The 17,365-nt window shown below is 36.9% G+C and overlaps 1 protein-coding gene across 1 annotated transcript in view; it reads right to left on the bottom strand.

Annotated features, from left to right (window-relative positions):
* The window catches only part of LOC105212023 (voltage-dependent calcium channel subunit alpha-2/delta-3), a 38,523-nt gene that overhangs the window by 11,068 nt on the left and 10,090 nt on the right, over window positions 1-17,365 (bottom strand). The window contains exons 2-8 of the mRNA XM_011183766.3: window positions 3,123-3,204; window positions 1,819-3,060; window positions 1,578-1,748; window positions 1,238-1,315; window positions 800-1,176; window positions 578-735; window positions 10-515 (exon numbers count right to left, since the gene is read on the bottom strand). Of these exons, the coding sequence (XP_011182068.2) occupies window positions 10-515; window positions 578-735; window positions 800-1,176; window positions 1,238-1,315; window positions 1,578-1,748; window positions 1,819-3,060; window positions 3,123-3,204 (2,614 nt within the window). The remainder of the gene's footprint in view (window positions 1-9; window positions 516-577; window positions 736-799; window positions 1,177-1,237; window positions 1,316-1,577; window positions 1,749-1,818; window positions 3,061-3,122; window positions 3,205-17,365) is intronic.

Below are 17,365 nucleotides of genomic sequence, written 5' to 3'. Positions count from 1 at the left end.
TCCACTTACATTATCTATCGAAGTGATATTGAAGAATCGATCCATCATAAGCGCATGTGAAAACTGAAAACCGACAACACATGCGGGCGCCTCTCTACCACCATCGCGTGGAAATATCGCATGCGAAGCGGTAACCATCAATTCGTTATTTTCCATTGGATCACTGGCATGTTTAACCATGTAAACGAAGCTTTCGGTGCGCTCTTGATGATGCTGCAATATGGCGCTCTTATACCAGGTCTCATCAATCGCTGTCGTATGATAATCGCCGAATTCGCGATCGTTTTCCACTTCAACCTCGCCGTAAATGAATTGCCAACGTGTCAAGCCGCTCATGGTGGCCACAAATCGCAATGTACCGCCAAAGCTCTCTACCAAGCTACGTTCCTCATCATTTGCGAATTTCCACTCACCGTAACTGGAGTTCGTAACTTTCGCATCGAAGATGAGTAGTTGCACGAGCTCCTTGTTGCAGTAGTAGGCATCGTCGTCGAGCGTTATGCGGCCACAATTTACTGTGTATTGGAAAGCAACATAAATTTTATGGATAACAAGACTTTAATCTCAAGACACTTACTTTCGCCCGTGTCATCAGACGGCTGATCCGAGTCGTCTTCTTCATATTGTTCGGACCACTTCCAATCGTTTTGTAGCATCTTTGCAAGAAAATGTCGTAACTCAGCTTCAGGCGTTTTGAACTCATGTCCTTCCAGGTAGTGGTACTTGCAATAAACCCTAAAAAGTTATGTTCGTTAACTTCATAATTGTTTACAATTTATATATGTGCCTACGAACTTACCAAGCGGGATGCACTTTCCAGTTGTCACCGACAAAATAGTCCGATATATTCACTTTCATATGCTTGTTCTTCATCACCTCTTCACCCACCTTAATCCAGGTCTTACCATATTCCGTTGGCAATACAATGCCCAAAGAGAATGGTGTATTCGGTAGTGGCGCAAAGAAGTAATCTTGCTTCTCTTCGGACACACGACGCATATTGTCATAGTGAAACTTTACACTTATATCCTTAAATTCACCCGATTGGTATTGCACCATGGCGCTACGTAGTTGCAGTATGGACTCACCCGGTTGTCGTGGTTCCAAATCCTCATAAAGATGCTCCACTTCTGTGAAATCTATACTGTTGTAATTGGGATTGAGCATTCCAGTTTTCTGGTGAAAGAAATGAGGAATATAATTAAGAGGTTTTTGGTGATAAGTAGTGCTAACTCACCGAAATCGGACGTAAATCTGGATGCAGTAGCATATAACCGTTATTGGAAACCACAAATGAATAACCATTTACGCCAAGCTGGAAGAAAAATGGTGGAGATTTTTAATGTAATATTAAGACTATATTTTACATGAAGTTGAGGTCTCTTCTAAGAACCGCGAAGGAATTTTTTTTATTTCATTTAGACAGACGAAGGATTAGTACAGAACTGAAATCAGTTTCAAAGTACATTGTACACAGAATAATGAAGAGACGGAAGCTCTATCTTTCTGAAGTTCCAATGAGGTAAAGGTAGTGAAGATCTCTTAAAGCCCTTGATAAATATTTGGTCTTCACTTACCTTATAAGGCAGCGTTAGTTTATCAATATCCTCCACCGGCACATCCGTGCCTGCAACCCCCAGCAGACGTGCTCGTTTCGAGGAATTCTCATTGCGGTACGAACGATCAAAGGCTGGTACGCCGACAGCGATCATAAGACGTGTGCCAGTGTCGTTTGCGCGTGGCTCGTACTGTAAAATAAAGAAGAGGAAATACTCGTATGTGTGGCTATAAGTTTTCATAACAACCACGGCTACATACCGTTCGATCCGTAAACGAATGCGTCCATGTCGGCGGGTGTTCCTCATTTTGCAACACCAACGGCGTGGCTATCACATCGACATACTTCAACACCTCCTCGTGTACCTCATCCAACGTCTGCACATGTGAATAGTAGCCACGATTCAAGCATGCCATCCACTGTATCTCACGCACTTTGGTCACTTCCTTCCCCAGCAAATAGGTAAATATGCGTATATTCATATTCATAGTGCCATTCTCGCCATTGCCCCAATTATATTTTTCGAAAATTTCGGTGGTATTGCCAGCCACACCATCGGTGACAACCATTATGGCTTGATTGCAGGTGGACGTTTCGTTGCAACGCCGTTCGATATAGTATCTTTTCAATAGCTGAAATGCCTTCTCATATGCCAACGAAAGATTCGCATAACCCTCGGGTTTGATCTTTTCAATGGCATCATTGAATACATTGATATTCTCGGGTGTCGCTTGAACCAGGGCATCCGTGAAGCATGGTATTATATCATCGACAGTGGCGGAGTAATTGAAAATCGTAAAAAAATCATTATTCGAGAAAGTATCCAAAATACTGCGTATTGTAAATTTGGCAACATGATTGCGGAAACCGGTCATCGAACCAGAATTGTCCAATAGTATGACAATATCTTTGGAGCAGGTGGCAGTCTCAATATACCACGAACGTTTGCGGCAATCGTAGGTGTCGGCATTTTCCGGATTGCCACGCCTCTGCCATTGTAGGCCGGGGTAATGGCGTAGTATGCCAGTGTCGGAGCCGAAATATTGCCATGACAACGCGGGATCTGATTTGTAGTTTTGTTTGAAAACATCATCCAGCGTTTCAGACCACATAATTGTCTTCAACACTTCTTTACCTAAATCAAATATATTAGATGGTACATGGACGGAACTGTGTTCTGTATCAACAGATATATTATAAAAGTGTGTATCCGGATTTAGCGTAAAGTTTAGATACGTTCCCTCGTATTCCATCATACCATCCAGCAGCTCCTCCGCACGCACGCCTTCGAATTGTGAAAATTTACTCGAATAGTACTGGTAATTGTCCACCGCATATGTGTAATTAAATACGAATTCTTCATTGACTGCCTCGGCTTTTTGTTGTATACAACGTACCGCATCCATTTTACGCGAAAACATGCGTCCAACATTCGCTGTGATGGATTTAATGAGTTCGGTGCCATTTTTTAATTCGACGCGTGCATTGTATTCTTTGTATTTCTGTAATAGAAGGGCATACCGTTAACAGTCCGCTCGCTTGTTACGTGCCAACGCGTACTTACCGCTTTAATCTCTTGAGATTTGGTCATACGTTGCGCTAATTCCCACAATTCATCGCCAAACTGCATTGCCCATTTACCAACGCTACAAGGAGGAGAGTAAAAAGTATATTTAATTAAATATGGACATCACTATGATCATAGATAGTACTTTTGTTTAAATAAGACTCGTTATTTTATAACTTGGAATTGTTGTCTTGCTCGAAGAGAGCAACCTAAATTCGCTTTACGATCTAGTTAGTAGAAATGTTCTTTAGCAGAGTTCTAATAAAATTTAGCTGACGGTGTATAAGTACAGTGGAACTTCTCTAACTTGAATCTCCATAATCCACATAAAAACTTCGAGTTAGAGAGACTTCCGAGTTACAGAATGTAATTTGTATGAATTTTGACTTATATTGCCAATTCAATAGTTCGAATTATAAAGAACTTCGAGTTAGAGCAGTTCGAGTTATGGAAGTTTAACTGTATTTCTAAAAGTAAGAAATAAAAAAGGGATGGAGGCTAAACTGGGAGCCATAGTTTTTAACAGATTATCCAGCTTGACTGGAGCGAATTATAACAGTCAGCATGAAATCCGTGTCCATTTCGCTTACGTAGATCCGACTATCTGGGGAAATATATGTATGAATTATATAGTTGGCTCGTAATCGCCTGGTTCTGTTAATACCCCGATTCGAAGTTCGAAAATAGTTTCAAAAATCCAAAATATATATAAAATCTAAATTTTTTTCTTAATAAAACTTTTTCGTCAATCTTATATGACAGATGCTATGAGGGGTCCAGTATGTTTCGATATATACATTTTTTATTTTTTTCGAAGATCAAGCATTGACCCTTCATACTGGGATTTTGCCGTTATATATTGTATATGAGGATTATTCTCACTCCTTGATCGATTAATTAATTCCGCCACCACTATACGTACACTGAATTTACCTTAAGATATCTAACATATTAATGGATAGATACGGCATAAAGACCACAGGAAGTTTGAAAAATCAGTTAATGGGTATATGGGGGCTAGAGGAAGTATTAACTTGATTTTGTCCATTTTTTGTACAGAGGTACACTATTAGAAGAAACATGTTTCCATTGAATTTCTTTAGAATATCTGAAAGTTTTATCTATACCTTCGGTATCTGAGGCTTTGAAAAGTTATAGTCCGATTTCAGCGATTTTTGTATGAGTGATGCCACACAGTTAGTTGGAGAAATAGAAATATAGTTGGAGTACTTCAAAATTGTGTTATGGGGAAAGTAGGCGGGGTTATGAACCGATTTTACCCATCTTTTAACTATACTATTGGGACGTAAAAAAAATTGTATGAGCACAATTTTAATGAAATTGGTTTCATAGTTCCTGAAGTATAATTTTTGACCCCGGAGTTTGCGGCGCCACACCCATTGTACAGTTTTTACTATTTTAATGATATAGTACGTATAGTGTTTCTAGTGTATTTCTTTAGTGGGTTTAAGCACTTTTGGTTTATTCAATTTTTATTCAAGTTACAACTTGCATGGACGTACAGACAGACATCCGGATTTCAACTTTACTCGGCACCCTTTTCACTTTGGTATACATATATTATCCTAGATCTAACTCGATTAGTTTTTGGTGACACAAACAAACGTTAGATGATGTTTTAGTTGATAAACACAGTTTTTCGTTGTCTCTAATGCTCGGATCTATAATTCTCAATAGGCTTATGAAAAAATACTAATTAAGAATGTATTTAACATTTCTAATTCCCGAATTCTGGTCGTTTATTTATTTTTAATGGGTAATCGGTCTATTTTGATTAAAGTTTATCCAGAGAAAATATTACTCTCATCATCTTTATATTTTCAAGACGATTTAGATTACCGGTCATCAAGAAATAACGGTTATTTCTATTATAACAAACCAAAGATTAACCCATCCACTTATACCGGCTTCTAAAGCGCCTTACAGTACACACAATAAGTGTGACTTTCAAATTAAATATGCATCGCTGTCAAACATGAACGACCACAGATGTGCCGTGCAGTGCCGTGCCGAACAATGTGCTGACAACTTCAAACCGAGTGAAGATAATGAAAAGCCAAATATTATTATAAGTGGCAACAATACATTGCGGGGGGGGAGCGACAAGGGAGACGCAAACTGCAAACAACACTAGTGCCACAATGTGCCCCACGGGGACATGTATACATACATAATTGAAGACGACTTGTGAGTTGGCATGCATGAGTGTGTGCGCCCAACACCCGCGCACACACAAAAGAGCACATGCAGACACGTCTGCCGCAACAGCCGCGGGCAAGCAAACACATCAAATGGGCACACAAAGCCAGCAAGACGGGCAACGTGGCAAATGAAAATAGCAGGCCTGCGGTGTGCTTATGTAGGTGAGTATACATTTGACATGGGCAAACATAGGTTTACATACATACATACAACCAAAACATATGCATGCGTGTGAAAGTCACAATTGCAGTGGAAGTGGCACAAAAAAAAGGCTGATAATGAAAAAATATAACTATATATACATATATATTTAATGCCGTTATGCTGCTGGCGTCACACTGACGCGGTGTGTCCCAACAACTGTTGTGCAGAACAAATGTTGGTGCAGGCATTGTTGAGAAAATCAAGTTAACAGTAGAGTACAGTATACCATAAGAACAGCTGATCCACAGCAGCCAACAGCTGCTATTTGTTTACAAACAAAAAATCCGTTAAAGAAAAACGGCGGATAAAATGCCGCAAAAGCAAAAGCTGATGAATGTGAAGGAATGAAGAGTAGAGAATTAATTATGAGAGCGTGTTGGCGACAGCTGGCAAGAGAGTTTGAGCGTGCGAGCGCGTGCGAAAGACGTATTGCTTATGCGCAAATAAATGGCAATCAACAAGTGTGCGGTGTTGAGGTCATTTTTGCGTGCTCTAAGCAATTTCCATGCTGCTTTATTGCGCCATTTGGTTGCACACACAAATTCGCTGTGAACCTCTAATTTTATTTTCAGTCTTTTCTGCAGATTCTTATTACTTTACGCTCTCGCGTTTGATTTCTCTCTCTCTCTCTCTCTCTAAGCAACGAGCACACCACGGCGTATACGCAACCTTAGTTATATGCTTTGTTTTAATTCCAACAATTTATCCGTTGTCCATTTAAGCGTTTCATTTGCATTTAACATGACATTTGCCATACAACAACGATATACAACAGACATTTAAACATAATTGAAACAGACTAACAAAAACAAAATAATATTTTTATGGCTATTCATAAAATCGACGCACACACATACTAACATTGGTTATATATGTATGTACATATGTGTGTTGTATATATATGCGTGTATAAATACGTAAGTATTGCTGTGTATATATATGCTCTCTGTATACACATGGCGTCAGCTCTTTTATCACATACGTATATGTCTCTTATCAGCTGCTTGATTTTCTGATTTTATTATTATGTACTTTCTTATCACCAACCCATATAATAATTATGTTAATTTTGCTTGCCGCAAATCGTTTGTTTACAAGCAATATATAAATAATAGCGAGACAATTTATTTGTTTAATATTTATTATTTTCTCCCTAGTCAATGCAAAATAATAATAAAATATGAGTTTTAACGTAAATACTTTGGCCTACTTATTTGGGTTGTATTTTTAGTTTGACTTAGCTTTGTCTTTCATTTATTATCATATTGCTATTTTTAATAATCGTTCTTGCCTTTCAAACCACGCGCTTATCATTACTAACACTTTCTACAGTTGTTTTTGCAAATTTGTGTCTTTTTTTTCTAAATATTCATCCGTTTGTATTCACATTGTGGTCATCGCTCTTACGAATATACTTCTTTTGTAATGCGTTATAGATTTCCATGAGTTGATTGGTATCTATTTTGCAATACGATTTAATTGATACAAATATTTATAATATTTTTTATGAGTCAGGAAGAGTCAGAGCTTGCGTACTAATAATAATAGTTACCACAGGGTCTCGTCTGCGAACATGGACAGGCTGGAAACAGTTCACACATGCTGCAGTCTGGACGTTTTTAGATACTGCTTGTCACTATCGTTGAGTGCTCATTGCTCCTCAATAGGGAGTACAAAGAATGGCTAGGTCAAGGTTCCATGCGACCCGTACCGATGATCAGAACTGACTGAGGGCCCTTAAATAGCCCAGCCTTGAACGTCACATACAGATACCTGACGTCCTCCTTAATAAGGGTACCTTCCTGGCGTATCGGAGGCTATCCGCAAGTGGACCTACTTTCTCCCAAACTCGTTGGCCCAAAAGATGAGTCAAAGCACAGAAATGATTAAAAAAGCCGGAAAGAGTTCAGATAAGACTGCTGCGTTTTCAACGAGCTCTAGGAATAGCATAAAGACAGGAGCTAAGCTTGGTCTGGAGGCAAATGTAAAGCTCTTGTACTGGAGGCAGCTCTTGTAGCTAACTCTAGCTACAGGAAGGCAAAGACGTCAACGGCAGCCAGAACCAAGCCGACTAACCAGAGTTTGGCTACAAAGCCGAAGGGAAAGGGCGATGCCAAAGATAGAATCGTCTATGTTCAAAGTATAAGACCCACAAAATGCTAGGTAAGTGGAGGAGCGTCAGGCTGCTTCCTGACTTAGGAGGGTAGGGCGCTCTGGAATTCCATCGATTGTGTCAAGGCGGTTCTACCGAACTTCAAACTGGAATAGACATTAGCAATGGCAAAGAGACAGAGGTCAGAGAAAAAGCCCTCAGCAAAAATACCAAAGATAAGGAGTGATATCACCAAAAAATCATTTGCTGATGATCCTGGATAAGGATGATCCTGAAGTCAAAATCCCAGGTCCCAAAAGAAGTGGATGACAAACGTTGGAAGTTCTACTAAGCAATCCAGTACTGATTTTAACAAATGTTGGTTCATTACTTTTTGGCATCGCTAGGAATGCATCCGTAACCACTTCTAATGTTAGGCCATTTGATATGGTACTGAATCTGGATGAAATGCGTTCATCTCTCCTTTATATAATGATTTTAATCCGTCTGGTTGACTGTATACTTGATATATTGTTGCATAGTATTCAAATTAAGTACAAATAGTCGAAATTAATGTGATCGATACTGAATTCCTGCCACCATGCGCGGCAATCTAATGCGATTAAATCACAATTTTAAACTTGGCAATATGTGATTTGGCATAAAAAATAGATAAAGTAAAGAAGTAAGATATGTAATTCCGATCGTCATGAGCGCCATTTGCTGGAGTCATAAATATAAATATATCACATACGTTGGGCTCAATTATATACCAATTAGTCTCAATAACAATACAGAAAAGCTGCAGAACTCGAGCGATTACGCCCGACAATTCCAAAATTCCACAAGAATTTTATATTTAATTGTTTTCCATTTTTATTAGAGAAGTAAAGAGAAATTGTTTCCATGTTGTCTGTGCGATAACAGCCACTCTTCCATACAATCGTTTGAATAGCTTATGTAGGAGTGAAATAATTTCGACAATCTGTTTTGCATTACAATTTAAATCCAAATACTTATACTTATATTTAAACATTTATACGTATCAATCATCATTTTATTACACACTGGTATTTATTCAATAAAATTCACTTTCATATTTAAAAATCATACACTTTAGCAGATATTAATTTTCAAAATTCACAGAAATGAGGAAGCCAAACAATTCAATCATAAATCTTTTGAAGACAAAAACAAATATTTTAATCGACAAGCATTTAACAATAACACTAAAAATAGCACACAATGGCAACGGACAGCCACCGAAATGTGTGCAAATATATGTATATAAAATATTTATATATAAACATTAGTGTAGAACGATTTTGGAAAGAAGCTTCTTCGTCTTATATGTAGTGTGTTCAAAAAATAACGAGAATTGTATAATTTCACGGGTTTTGAGAGTCCATTGTAATTTTTTCCAACATGACTATCTCTGAACCTTCAATGGCCGTCATTTCACAAGCCTTCGAGAAAGAAAGATTCAAGGGTATTAAAAAAAAATCGATTTTGAGAAGAGTTTCGTCATTTATAAGAAGCGCATAATATCGAATGGGCTCTATTTCAAAGATGACAACGTTAATATAAACGAACGAATCAGTAATTTGTTTTTGAAAAAGAAAAATTACCGTTATTTTTTTACCTTACCTTCAAATACAGTTTTTATCAATATTTCGAGTCAAGTTCATAAGGTAATTCTTTATAAATATTTTGACCACAGCACCATCTATTGCCAAGCTTTCATTTCAATAACTTACAACTTTGTTAAATTAAACAAGTAAGGAAAAGTTAAGTTCGGGTGCAACCGAACATTTTATAGTCTCGCAACTTATTGCTCTATTCTTTAAGATCACACATAATTTGATCCACATATTGTGCATCAAGTCCAAAAGAAAAACGAAAATCATCATATATAGTATACAGACTGGGGTAATTCCTGAACCGATTTCACTCATTTTCATCATCAACATACATTATATCTAAGATTATAAACTCATTTAATTTGGCTAAGATATTTCATATATTACCCGATTTATAAGCTATTAAGCCCATCGTATTTTTGAAAATCCTATAATTAGCTATATGAGAGGGGAACTTATGACCTGATTTTAACCATTTCTGATACAGAGACATACTATTAGAAGAATTTTTCCTCTGAATTAAATTAAGATATCTGAGAGATTTAACAATATTTTCGGTGAAAAAATTACTATAAGGCACTGAGTTCTTCATATTCGATATCCAGGGCATTGAAAAGTTATAGTCCGATTTCGATAATTTTTTCACAAGTGATGCCACGGATCATACACAGTATTTGTGTAAACTTTTATTACACTATCTTCATTGGTTCCTTATGTATATATTATAAAGTGAAGGAATCACTGGAATCTTCATTGGTTCCTTATGTACTATATATCTTATAAAGTGAAGGAATCAGATGGAATTCAAAATTGTGTTATATGGGAAGTTGTCGTGGTTGTGAGCCGATTTCATTCATTTTCCACACGCGTCATCAAGGTGTCAAGAAAATATTATATACCGAATTTCATTGAAATCTGTCGAGTAGTTCCTGAGATATGGTTTTTCGTCCATTTTCCATTTTGTAAAAAAATCTGAGTGCAGCTTCTTTCTGCTATTTCTTCTGTAAAATTTAGTGTTTCTGATGTTTTTCGTTAGTGAGTTAACGCACTTTTAGTAATTTTCAACCTAACCTTTGTATGGGAGGTGGGCGTGGTTATTATCCGGTTTCATTAATTTTTGGACTGTATTAAGTAGTGGCTAAAAAACGACTGAAGAAAATTTGGTTTATATAGCTTTATTGGTTTGCGGGATATATACAAAAAACGGATTTGGGGGCCACGCCTATTTCCCAAAAAAAAAAAAAACAAATATACCCCTTACTAGGACGATCCTTTGTACCAAAATTTACTTTTATAACTTTATTTATGGCTTAGTTATGACACTTTATGTGTTTTCTGTTTTCGTTATTTTGTGGGCGTGGCAGTGGTCCGATTTTGCCCATTTTCGAAAGCAACCTTCTGTGCCAAGTTTCGTCAAGATATCTCAATTTTTACTCAAATTATCTGTTGCACGGACGGACAGACAGACATTCGGATTTTGAATCGTCTCGTCGCCCTGATCTGATTTTGATATATATAACCCTATATCTAACTCGTGGCATTTTTTATGACTTATGTTATGTAAGCAAAACCTTAATACTCTCTTAGTAACTTTTGTTGTGAGAGTATAAAAACGGAGGGTATTTTCTTTTAATTCTAAGGAAAAGCATTCTATAAAATTTGATATATCACCATAGAAAATTTAAATGAAAAATTCTAAAAATTTGATTTCCTTAATCATCAAGCTTGCCCTCGAGAAAAGCTACAAACTGTCTATGCTAATACCATTTATGTGATTGACTGTTATTTGGCACGATTGTATGCAAGATAAACCCTTTTTAAGCACGCGTCTAACAAAAGAGCGTTCATAACTCATCTCCAACAATTTATCTACACAAACACTCACATACAAACACATGTCAGCGCAACAAAATTGCATTTTGCAAAATGGTGCACATTTAATTGAAATTCAATTGAAATCAAATAACTAAAGTGGTAATGGTTACTCATACGCCACACACCATCGCACACACTCACACATCAGCAAACTCAATTAGCATTATTACCAACACTGTCAGCCAGAGTCAGCAAGCATTGTCAGAGCGCTGTATGACAGTTGTGATGCATTCTGTTGGCAGTTGCGATATTTTATATTTCTACAATTGATGACACCTCTTTCATTCATTTAAGTGCAAATGGCGTAGAGCAAAACTCGTATGGCAACACACCTGCTACACAAGCGCACATACCAACATATGGAGCACTCGCACACACAAAATATGTATCGAAATAAATTACTGCATGTCAAGCGTTGGCACTCGGCCTTTGTATTTATATGTGTGTGTATATGCAAGTGTGACGTCATAGCGGTAACCCTTTTCATATACATACGTACAATAAATAAATTAAATTCTCTTTAGATTCATATTCAAGCATTTCGCTTGAAGTCACATCAATCACTCATTCATTCAATCAATCAATGATGATTATTTACACTTGAGTGTGCAAAGTTTGTCAGGTTGTTGTTAGATAGGCTGCTTAGATATGTTTGTATGTAGTATACAGTGCTCCGTCACTTTTGTCACTCAAAAAATTCCATCTGTCTATAAAAATAGCAGATGATTGTCTTTTATCGATCAATGCTGCCCACTTTTAGTTATTTTGGTTATAAGTAAATGTAGTAAAGAAGTACATAACTCGAAAATGCATGATTTTTTATACAGATTATCGAATTTATTTTTCGAATTTCTTTTCTGAAATTTAATATTTAGATGAGGGTAGTTTCTATAAGGTAGGCCGGTACTTAAATGAAATAGGGATTTCAATGGTCAACGCGAGGATTGCTTGTCGAAACTCACAAAGCAGCCTCAGACCCTTCAATGCCTTCAAAAGCATAACTAACTAGCCTGTCCCCGTCATATTTTCGGCTCACCCAAAGTTTGATCCAAGGAATTACCAACCCCCGAATTATCTCTTCAAAGTTTGACTACCCCTCTGTGTGTTCAAAAAATAACGGGAATTTTCGTTTTTTAATCAGATGGGGGGGTCATATGTAGAAGTTCACGCAAGTGAGGTAAGTTTCTGATTGCCATTCACTTAGGAGTGGCCAAGAACGATTCTTTTATATACGACTCAAGCAGCTCACGACTTCCGGTTTTAGACCAAGTAGCTAAAGTGAGAAGGCGAATCCCGCTTCTGCGGTTGTGCGTAGGGCTTGGGGCTCACCACATAAAAAAACCTCCCCAATGAAAAAACAATACAGAAGGTTTCGAGACCGGAGCATTATCATGTAGGGACCGAGGAGGTAATCTAGTAACGGATGTCCAGAGCATAGTGGGATTATGGAGGGAACACTTCTCCGATCTGCTGAATGGCAGTGAAAGTACAACACCAGGAGATGGAGAGCCCGATTCCCCAATAGATGACGATGGAATAGATATTCCATTACCCGACCACGGGCTGCCTTCGATAGCACGAAAAGGAGATCCCTTTATGCCGCGATGTCTGAATTTGGTATCCCTGCAAAACTAATACGGCTCCACTCACTATCCTGCGACTTCTTCAATCTATTACTGGAAAAAATAATACGAGCTGCAGAGCTAAATAGAAAAGGTACAATCTTCTACAAGAGTATAGCTGCTGGCGTATGCCGATGATATCGGAAGCAACAACCGCGCCGTTTGTTCTACTTTTTCCAGACTAGATAAAGAAGCGAAGCGTATGGATCTGGTGGTGAATGAGAACAAGACGAAATATCTTCTGTCATCAAACAAACAGTCAGCGTACTTGCGTCTTGGCTACCACGTCACTGTTGACAGTCATGTAGAAGTTTGAAGTACTAGATAGTTTCATCTACTTGGGAACCAGCGTTAACAACACCAACAATGTCAGCCTTGAAATCCAACGCAGAATCACTCTTGCCAACAGGTGTTACTTTGGACTGAGTTGGCAATTGCAAAGTAAAGTCCTCTCGCGACGATCAAAAATCAAACTCTACAAGTCACTTATCATTCCCGTCCTGATGTATGGCGCCGAAGCGTGGACGATGACAACATCCGATGAGACGACTCTTGGGGTTTTCGAGAGAAAGGTTTTGCGTAAGATTTATGGTCCTCTGAACATTGGCAACGGCGAACCGCAGACGATGGAACGTTGGGCTGTATGATTTGTACGACGACATTGACATAGTTCAGCGAATAAAAAGACAGCAGTTACGTTGGCTAGGTCATGTACGAATGGATGAAAACACTCCAGCTCTGAAAGTGTTTGTTGCAGTACCCGCTGGAGGAAGCCGCGGAAAAGGACGACCTCCACTCCGGGGGAAAGACCAAGTACAAAGTGACCAAGTGAAGTGTTTCGAGTTGGCGCCAAAAAGCAAAAAGGAGGAACGAGTGGCGCGCTCTGGTGGATTCGGCTATAATCGCTTAAAGCGGTTTCTCGCCAAATATATAGATATTTATCATTCGTCTACATTAAAGTGGTCGACCTTAAAATAGTTTCCATTCGATATTATACACTTATGCCAGTGCTTCTTACAATTGTCGAAACAGTTTTGAAACTCGATTTTTGGGAGTCTTTTGCTCTTTCAGTGATTTTTAGAATGCTTGGGAAACGTCCTTTAAAACTCACCAAACTTTTGGAACTAGGAAAAAATCACACGGACTCATGTCCGATGAATATGGAGGCTGGGATATTGTTACAGTATTGTTTTATGCCATAAATTCTCTAACAAGCAAAAAAAATCAACAATTGCTCTCTCGAAAACGGTGAAATTTAAAATTCTACAATCCCCGCTCTTTTTTTAACACACCACGTACAGTTATAAATAGATATTCTTATATGAAATGCATTTCGTAAAAGGTTTTGAGAACAGCTCTTCCAACGAATCATTCCAAAACCACTAACAGCGTTTCGATATTGAAAAACTATAAGTACAAGTTAAATATCGTGTCCTTCACGCGCTACAACCAACAACCCAAGGGGTGTGCATTCGCATTCGAGCCTGCATCCTGACGTTCACAAATTGTATCCTTTTAGTTTTATTGGTGTTGTCGTGTAAACATGCAATCTAAACGAAAATTCAAGCGATAAAATTTATGTACGAGTTCTGTACGACATGCCACTTTTGCTGGAAAATTAAGTTTTCAGAGAAAAAGTAATTAATATTAAGTGAGAGTGAAAATTTGACATGGTGTCTACTATGCTATGTACATGAGTATCTACAGTCCAAATACGTAAAACGCAATTCACTTGGAATTCGGTATGGTCATACAGCGGTATGTGTTGAGGTTTTTGAGCCGTTTTATGTTACGGAACTCCTGGGAACTTAAGGAAGACTTTTCTGGTATTTATCAAAAGTTTTCAGAATGTATCAGGGTTGGGCCGAACGTTATATTTCGCTATGCACTTGTTGACAGAGTATTTTACATCTCGATTTTGGGTAAAGAAGTTCTTGAGAAACCTGAGATAAAGAATTTAAAAAATGTTTACCGTAATATATCAACTGGAACCCTGCCGTAAAGAACAAATAATAAAAATAATGAATTTAAAACATAATATCAGTACCTATTCGTAAAGTAAAATTTTACCGAAAAAAGTTGGGAAAAAGTATGGCTATGAAAGTCACATTTATAATGGACATAATATCAAATCATTACCGTTAACTTTTGTAGTTGTATGAAATGCGAAATGTGGCTTTCAAATTTAGTATATAATCCATGATCTCACTGAGGTAGTGTTACGAATAATTTTCAAGCCAAGTCAAGAGAAGTCTAGCATAGTAAATTGCTCCTAGTATTATCAGAAAATTTATCAATCTTTACCAATCAACCTTTTTTCGTTTGTTTAAATTCCATCAGCACATTTCCTAGAGGGATATTTCCCTACATATATACATAGATATAAATTCAAGTGCTTGTCTGTGCATTTTTGCCACATTCCGTCACATAAATTTAAAATCCTTTCGACTGAAGTGTTTTCCACATTTTTGTTGTTATTGATTTTCTGGCGCACTTTATCGATGCGAATGTCTCTTGGCATTTTAAGGTGAACGTAGCACAACAACACCAACACATACAAGTATGCGACTCTGTGAATTCGCCCTTAAACACACACAGCCACACGACACAGTTTGTATGAACGTGTTACATGTTTGAACGACCAAGTGAATGCTGTACGGATAGAAAAGGTGTTGCGAGAAGGTAATTTGACGGATTTGTGTCGTTAAATCTTGTTTTGTGGGCAGTCAAGCGTTTACGGCGATAATGTTTTTTGTGGTTACATTTTAGAGCAGGCACTTTTGGATCCAATTTTGCTTTGAAACTCTTACCCTTTTTCGTGCTTGTAAGCTTGCATAGGCATAACATTTTCGTTTTCAATGGCAAACAAAAATACGTACAAATGGTTTGAGCGTAAAAAAATTGGCTATTTTAGAATCGGCAAAAAAAGGAACAACGAACGGCATTTGGGATGGGGGTCCCAATATAAAGCATGACAGATAAAAACTCAATAAAGCGTATCTTTGCGCATGATGTCTAAACCTAAAAAGAAAATAAATAAATTTCTTATTCTTCTTAATGTCTTTTAAATATGTTTGTTTGTATTTTAGTATAGAGGCGTGTTTTCTAGCAGCTTAAAATGTTTCAAGCTTTTTATTGCCGCCATTTTTGTATAAATTCTTAACAGATCCAAACCCATTTTATTGCGTCCAAATAATATGAGTTGCGTGGATTAAGCTGAAACTCGCTTCAGTGATCCCTAATAAAACAGAAATCGCTAATAAACAGAAAAATTACAATAATATTTCCAAGGAATGTGTTAACCCTTTAACTGCATTTGAATGAAGTTTATTTAATTTATTTTTTTGCTAGAAAGAAGATTAAAAGAATTTGTTAATGCATTTGCTATTTAAAGACTGATGGTTTTATTCACATTTTATCGTCTTAGCACACGTTCACAAATTATTTGTTCAAAACTAAGATATATGCTAGTATTACAGAAATAAAGCTTTCTCGATACTGCTTTGAATTATTAAAACTGAAAATATAAAACATATCCTTAAAATAAATTTAAACTCTTACATATATAAAGCTTGAAGTTCGCAGTCCCTCTATTTATATAGCTTCATGTTTATTCAACATCATCCTAATTGTAGGCAACGTTTTATGTTTAGACCGTTTGAATTTTGCACACCAAAAATAACTGATTGTATGAACTGGACTGTGTACTGAAGTAGCCATATACGTGGTCCAATTGTAATTTTTAATAATTTCAAGAATGTTGCAGTAAAACCCTAAGGGGCTATACCCGTGTGACATTTTCAAAAAACTGATTTTTTTATTTTTTGCTTGTTCGATAGTTTATACTTTCAAAAATATCCTGTGAAAGCGGAAAGTTTGTATATTGAATAGTTTTTGAATGGTAGCGTTCTAAAGAGCGATCGACCGCAGGTATAAGCAGCTATAATCGAAACTTAAAACGCGTTTTTCTCGAAACGACATTTCTCAAAATTGCTGACATCATAACTCAATGGAAAATTTACCGATCGACTTCTAATTTAAACTGAGTATTCTTGAATATATTAACTATGAAATGACATAAGATCTTTTTGATTGGTTGAAATTTATCAATTTTGCATTTAAAAAATTAAATTTTCCCCTTTTTTACCCAAACAAAAGTTTTTTTTTCAGAACTACGCTATTTTGTAAATTTTTGATATTTTGCAAAAATCGTAACTCATTATATAGAAAATATATTTAACTTTAATATCCTTCTTGAATTTTTTTGTTTCAGTAACCCATTCGGTCGAAATCATGTCAGCCGTTAGGGCACTTTTTTTGGCACCTCAGAAGATAACATATAACTACGTTATTTTCCAAAATTTGTATGAAAAAAAATTTTAAATGTAACTGAAAATATACCTTATTATGTGCAAAAAACTTCGAATCAAGAAAATTGCTTAATTTTTTATAGGTTACCTTGGTATAGCCCCATAAACGTGATTCTATAATGGTGATGGTACATAATGTAGACTAATATATGAATTTGTGTTTTTTAGCCAACAAATATTAAATTTTGCGCCTATTTCTAGGCCGTGCTAAATA

Source organism: Zeugodacus cucurbitae, chromosome 3 (assembly GCF_028554725.1).
Source record: "Zeugodacus cucurbitae isolate PBARC_wt_2022May chromosome 3, idZeuCucr1.2, whole genome shotgun sequence".
NCBI classification, from domain to species: Eukaryota; Metazoa; Arthropoda; class Insecta; order Diptera; family Tephritidae; genus Zeugodacus; species Zeugodacus cucurbitae.
The sequence above is the reverse complement of the archived record's forward strand: the minus strand, read 5'-3'. Positions and strand labels throughout refer to the sequence as shown.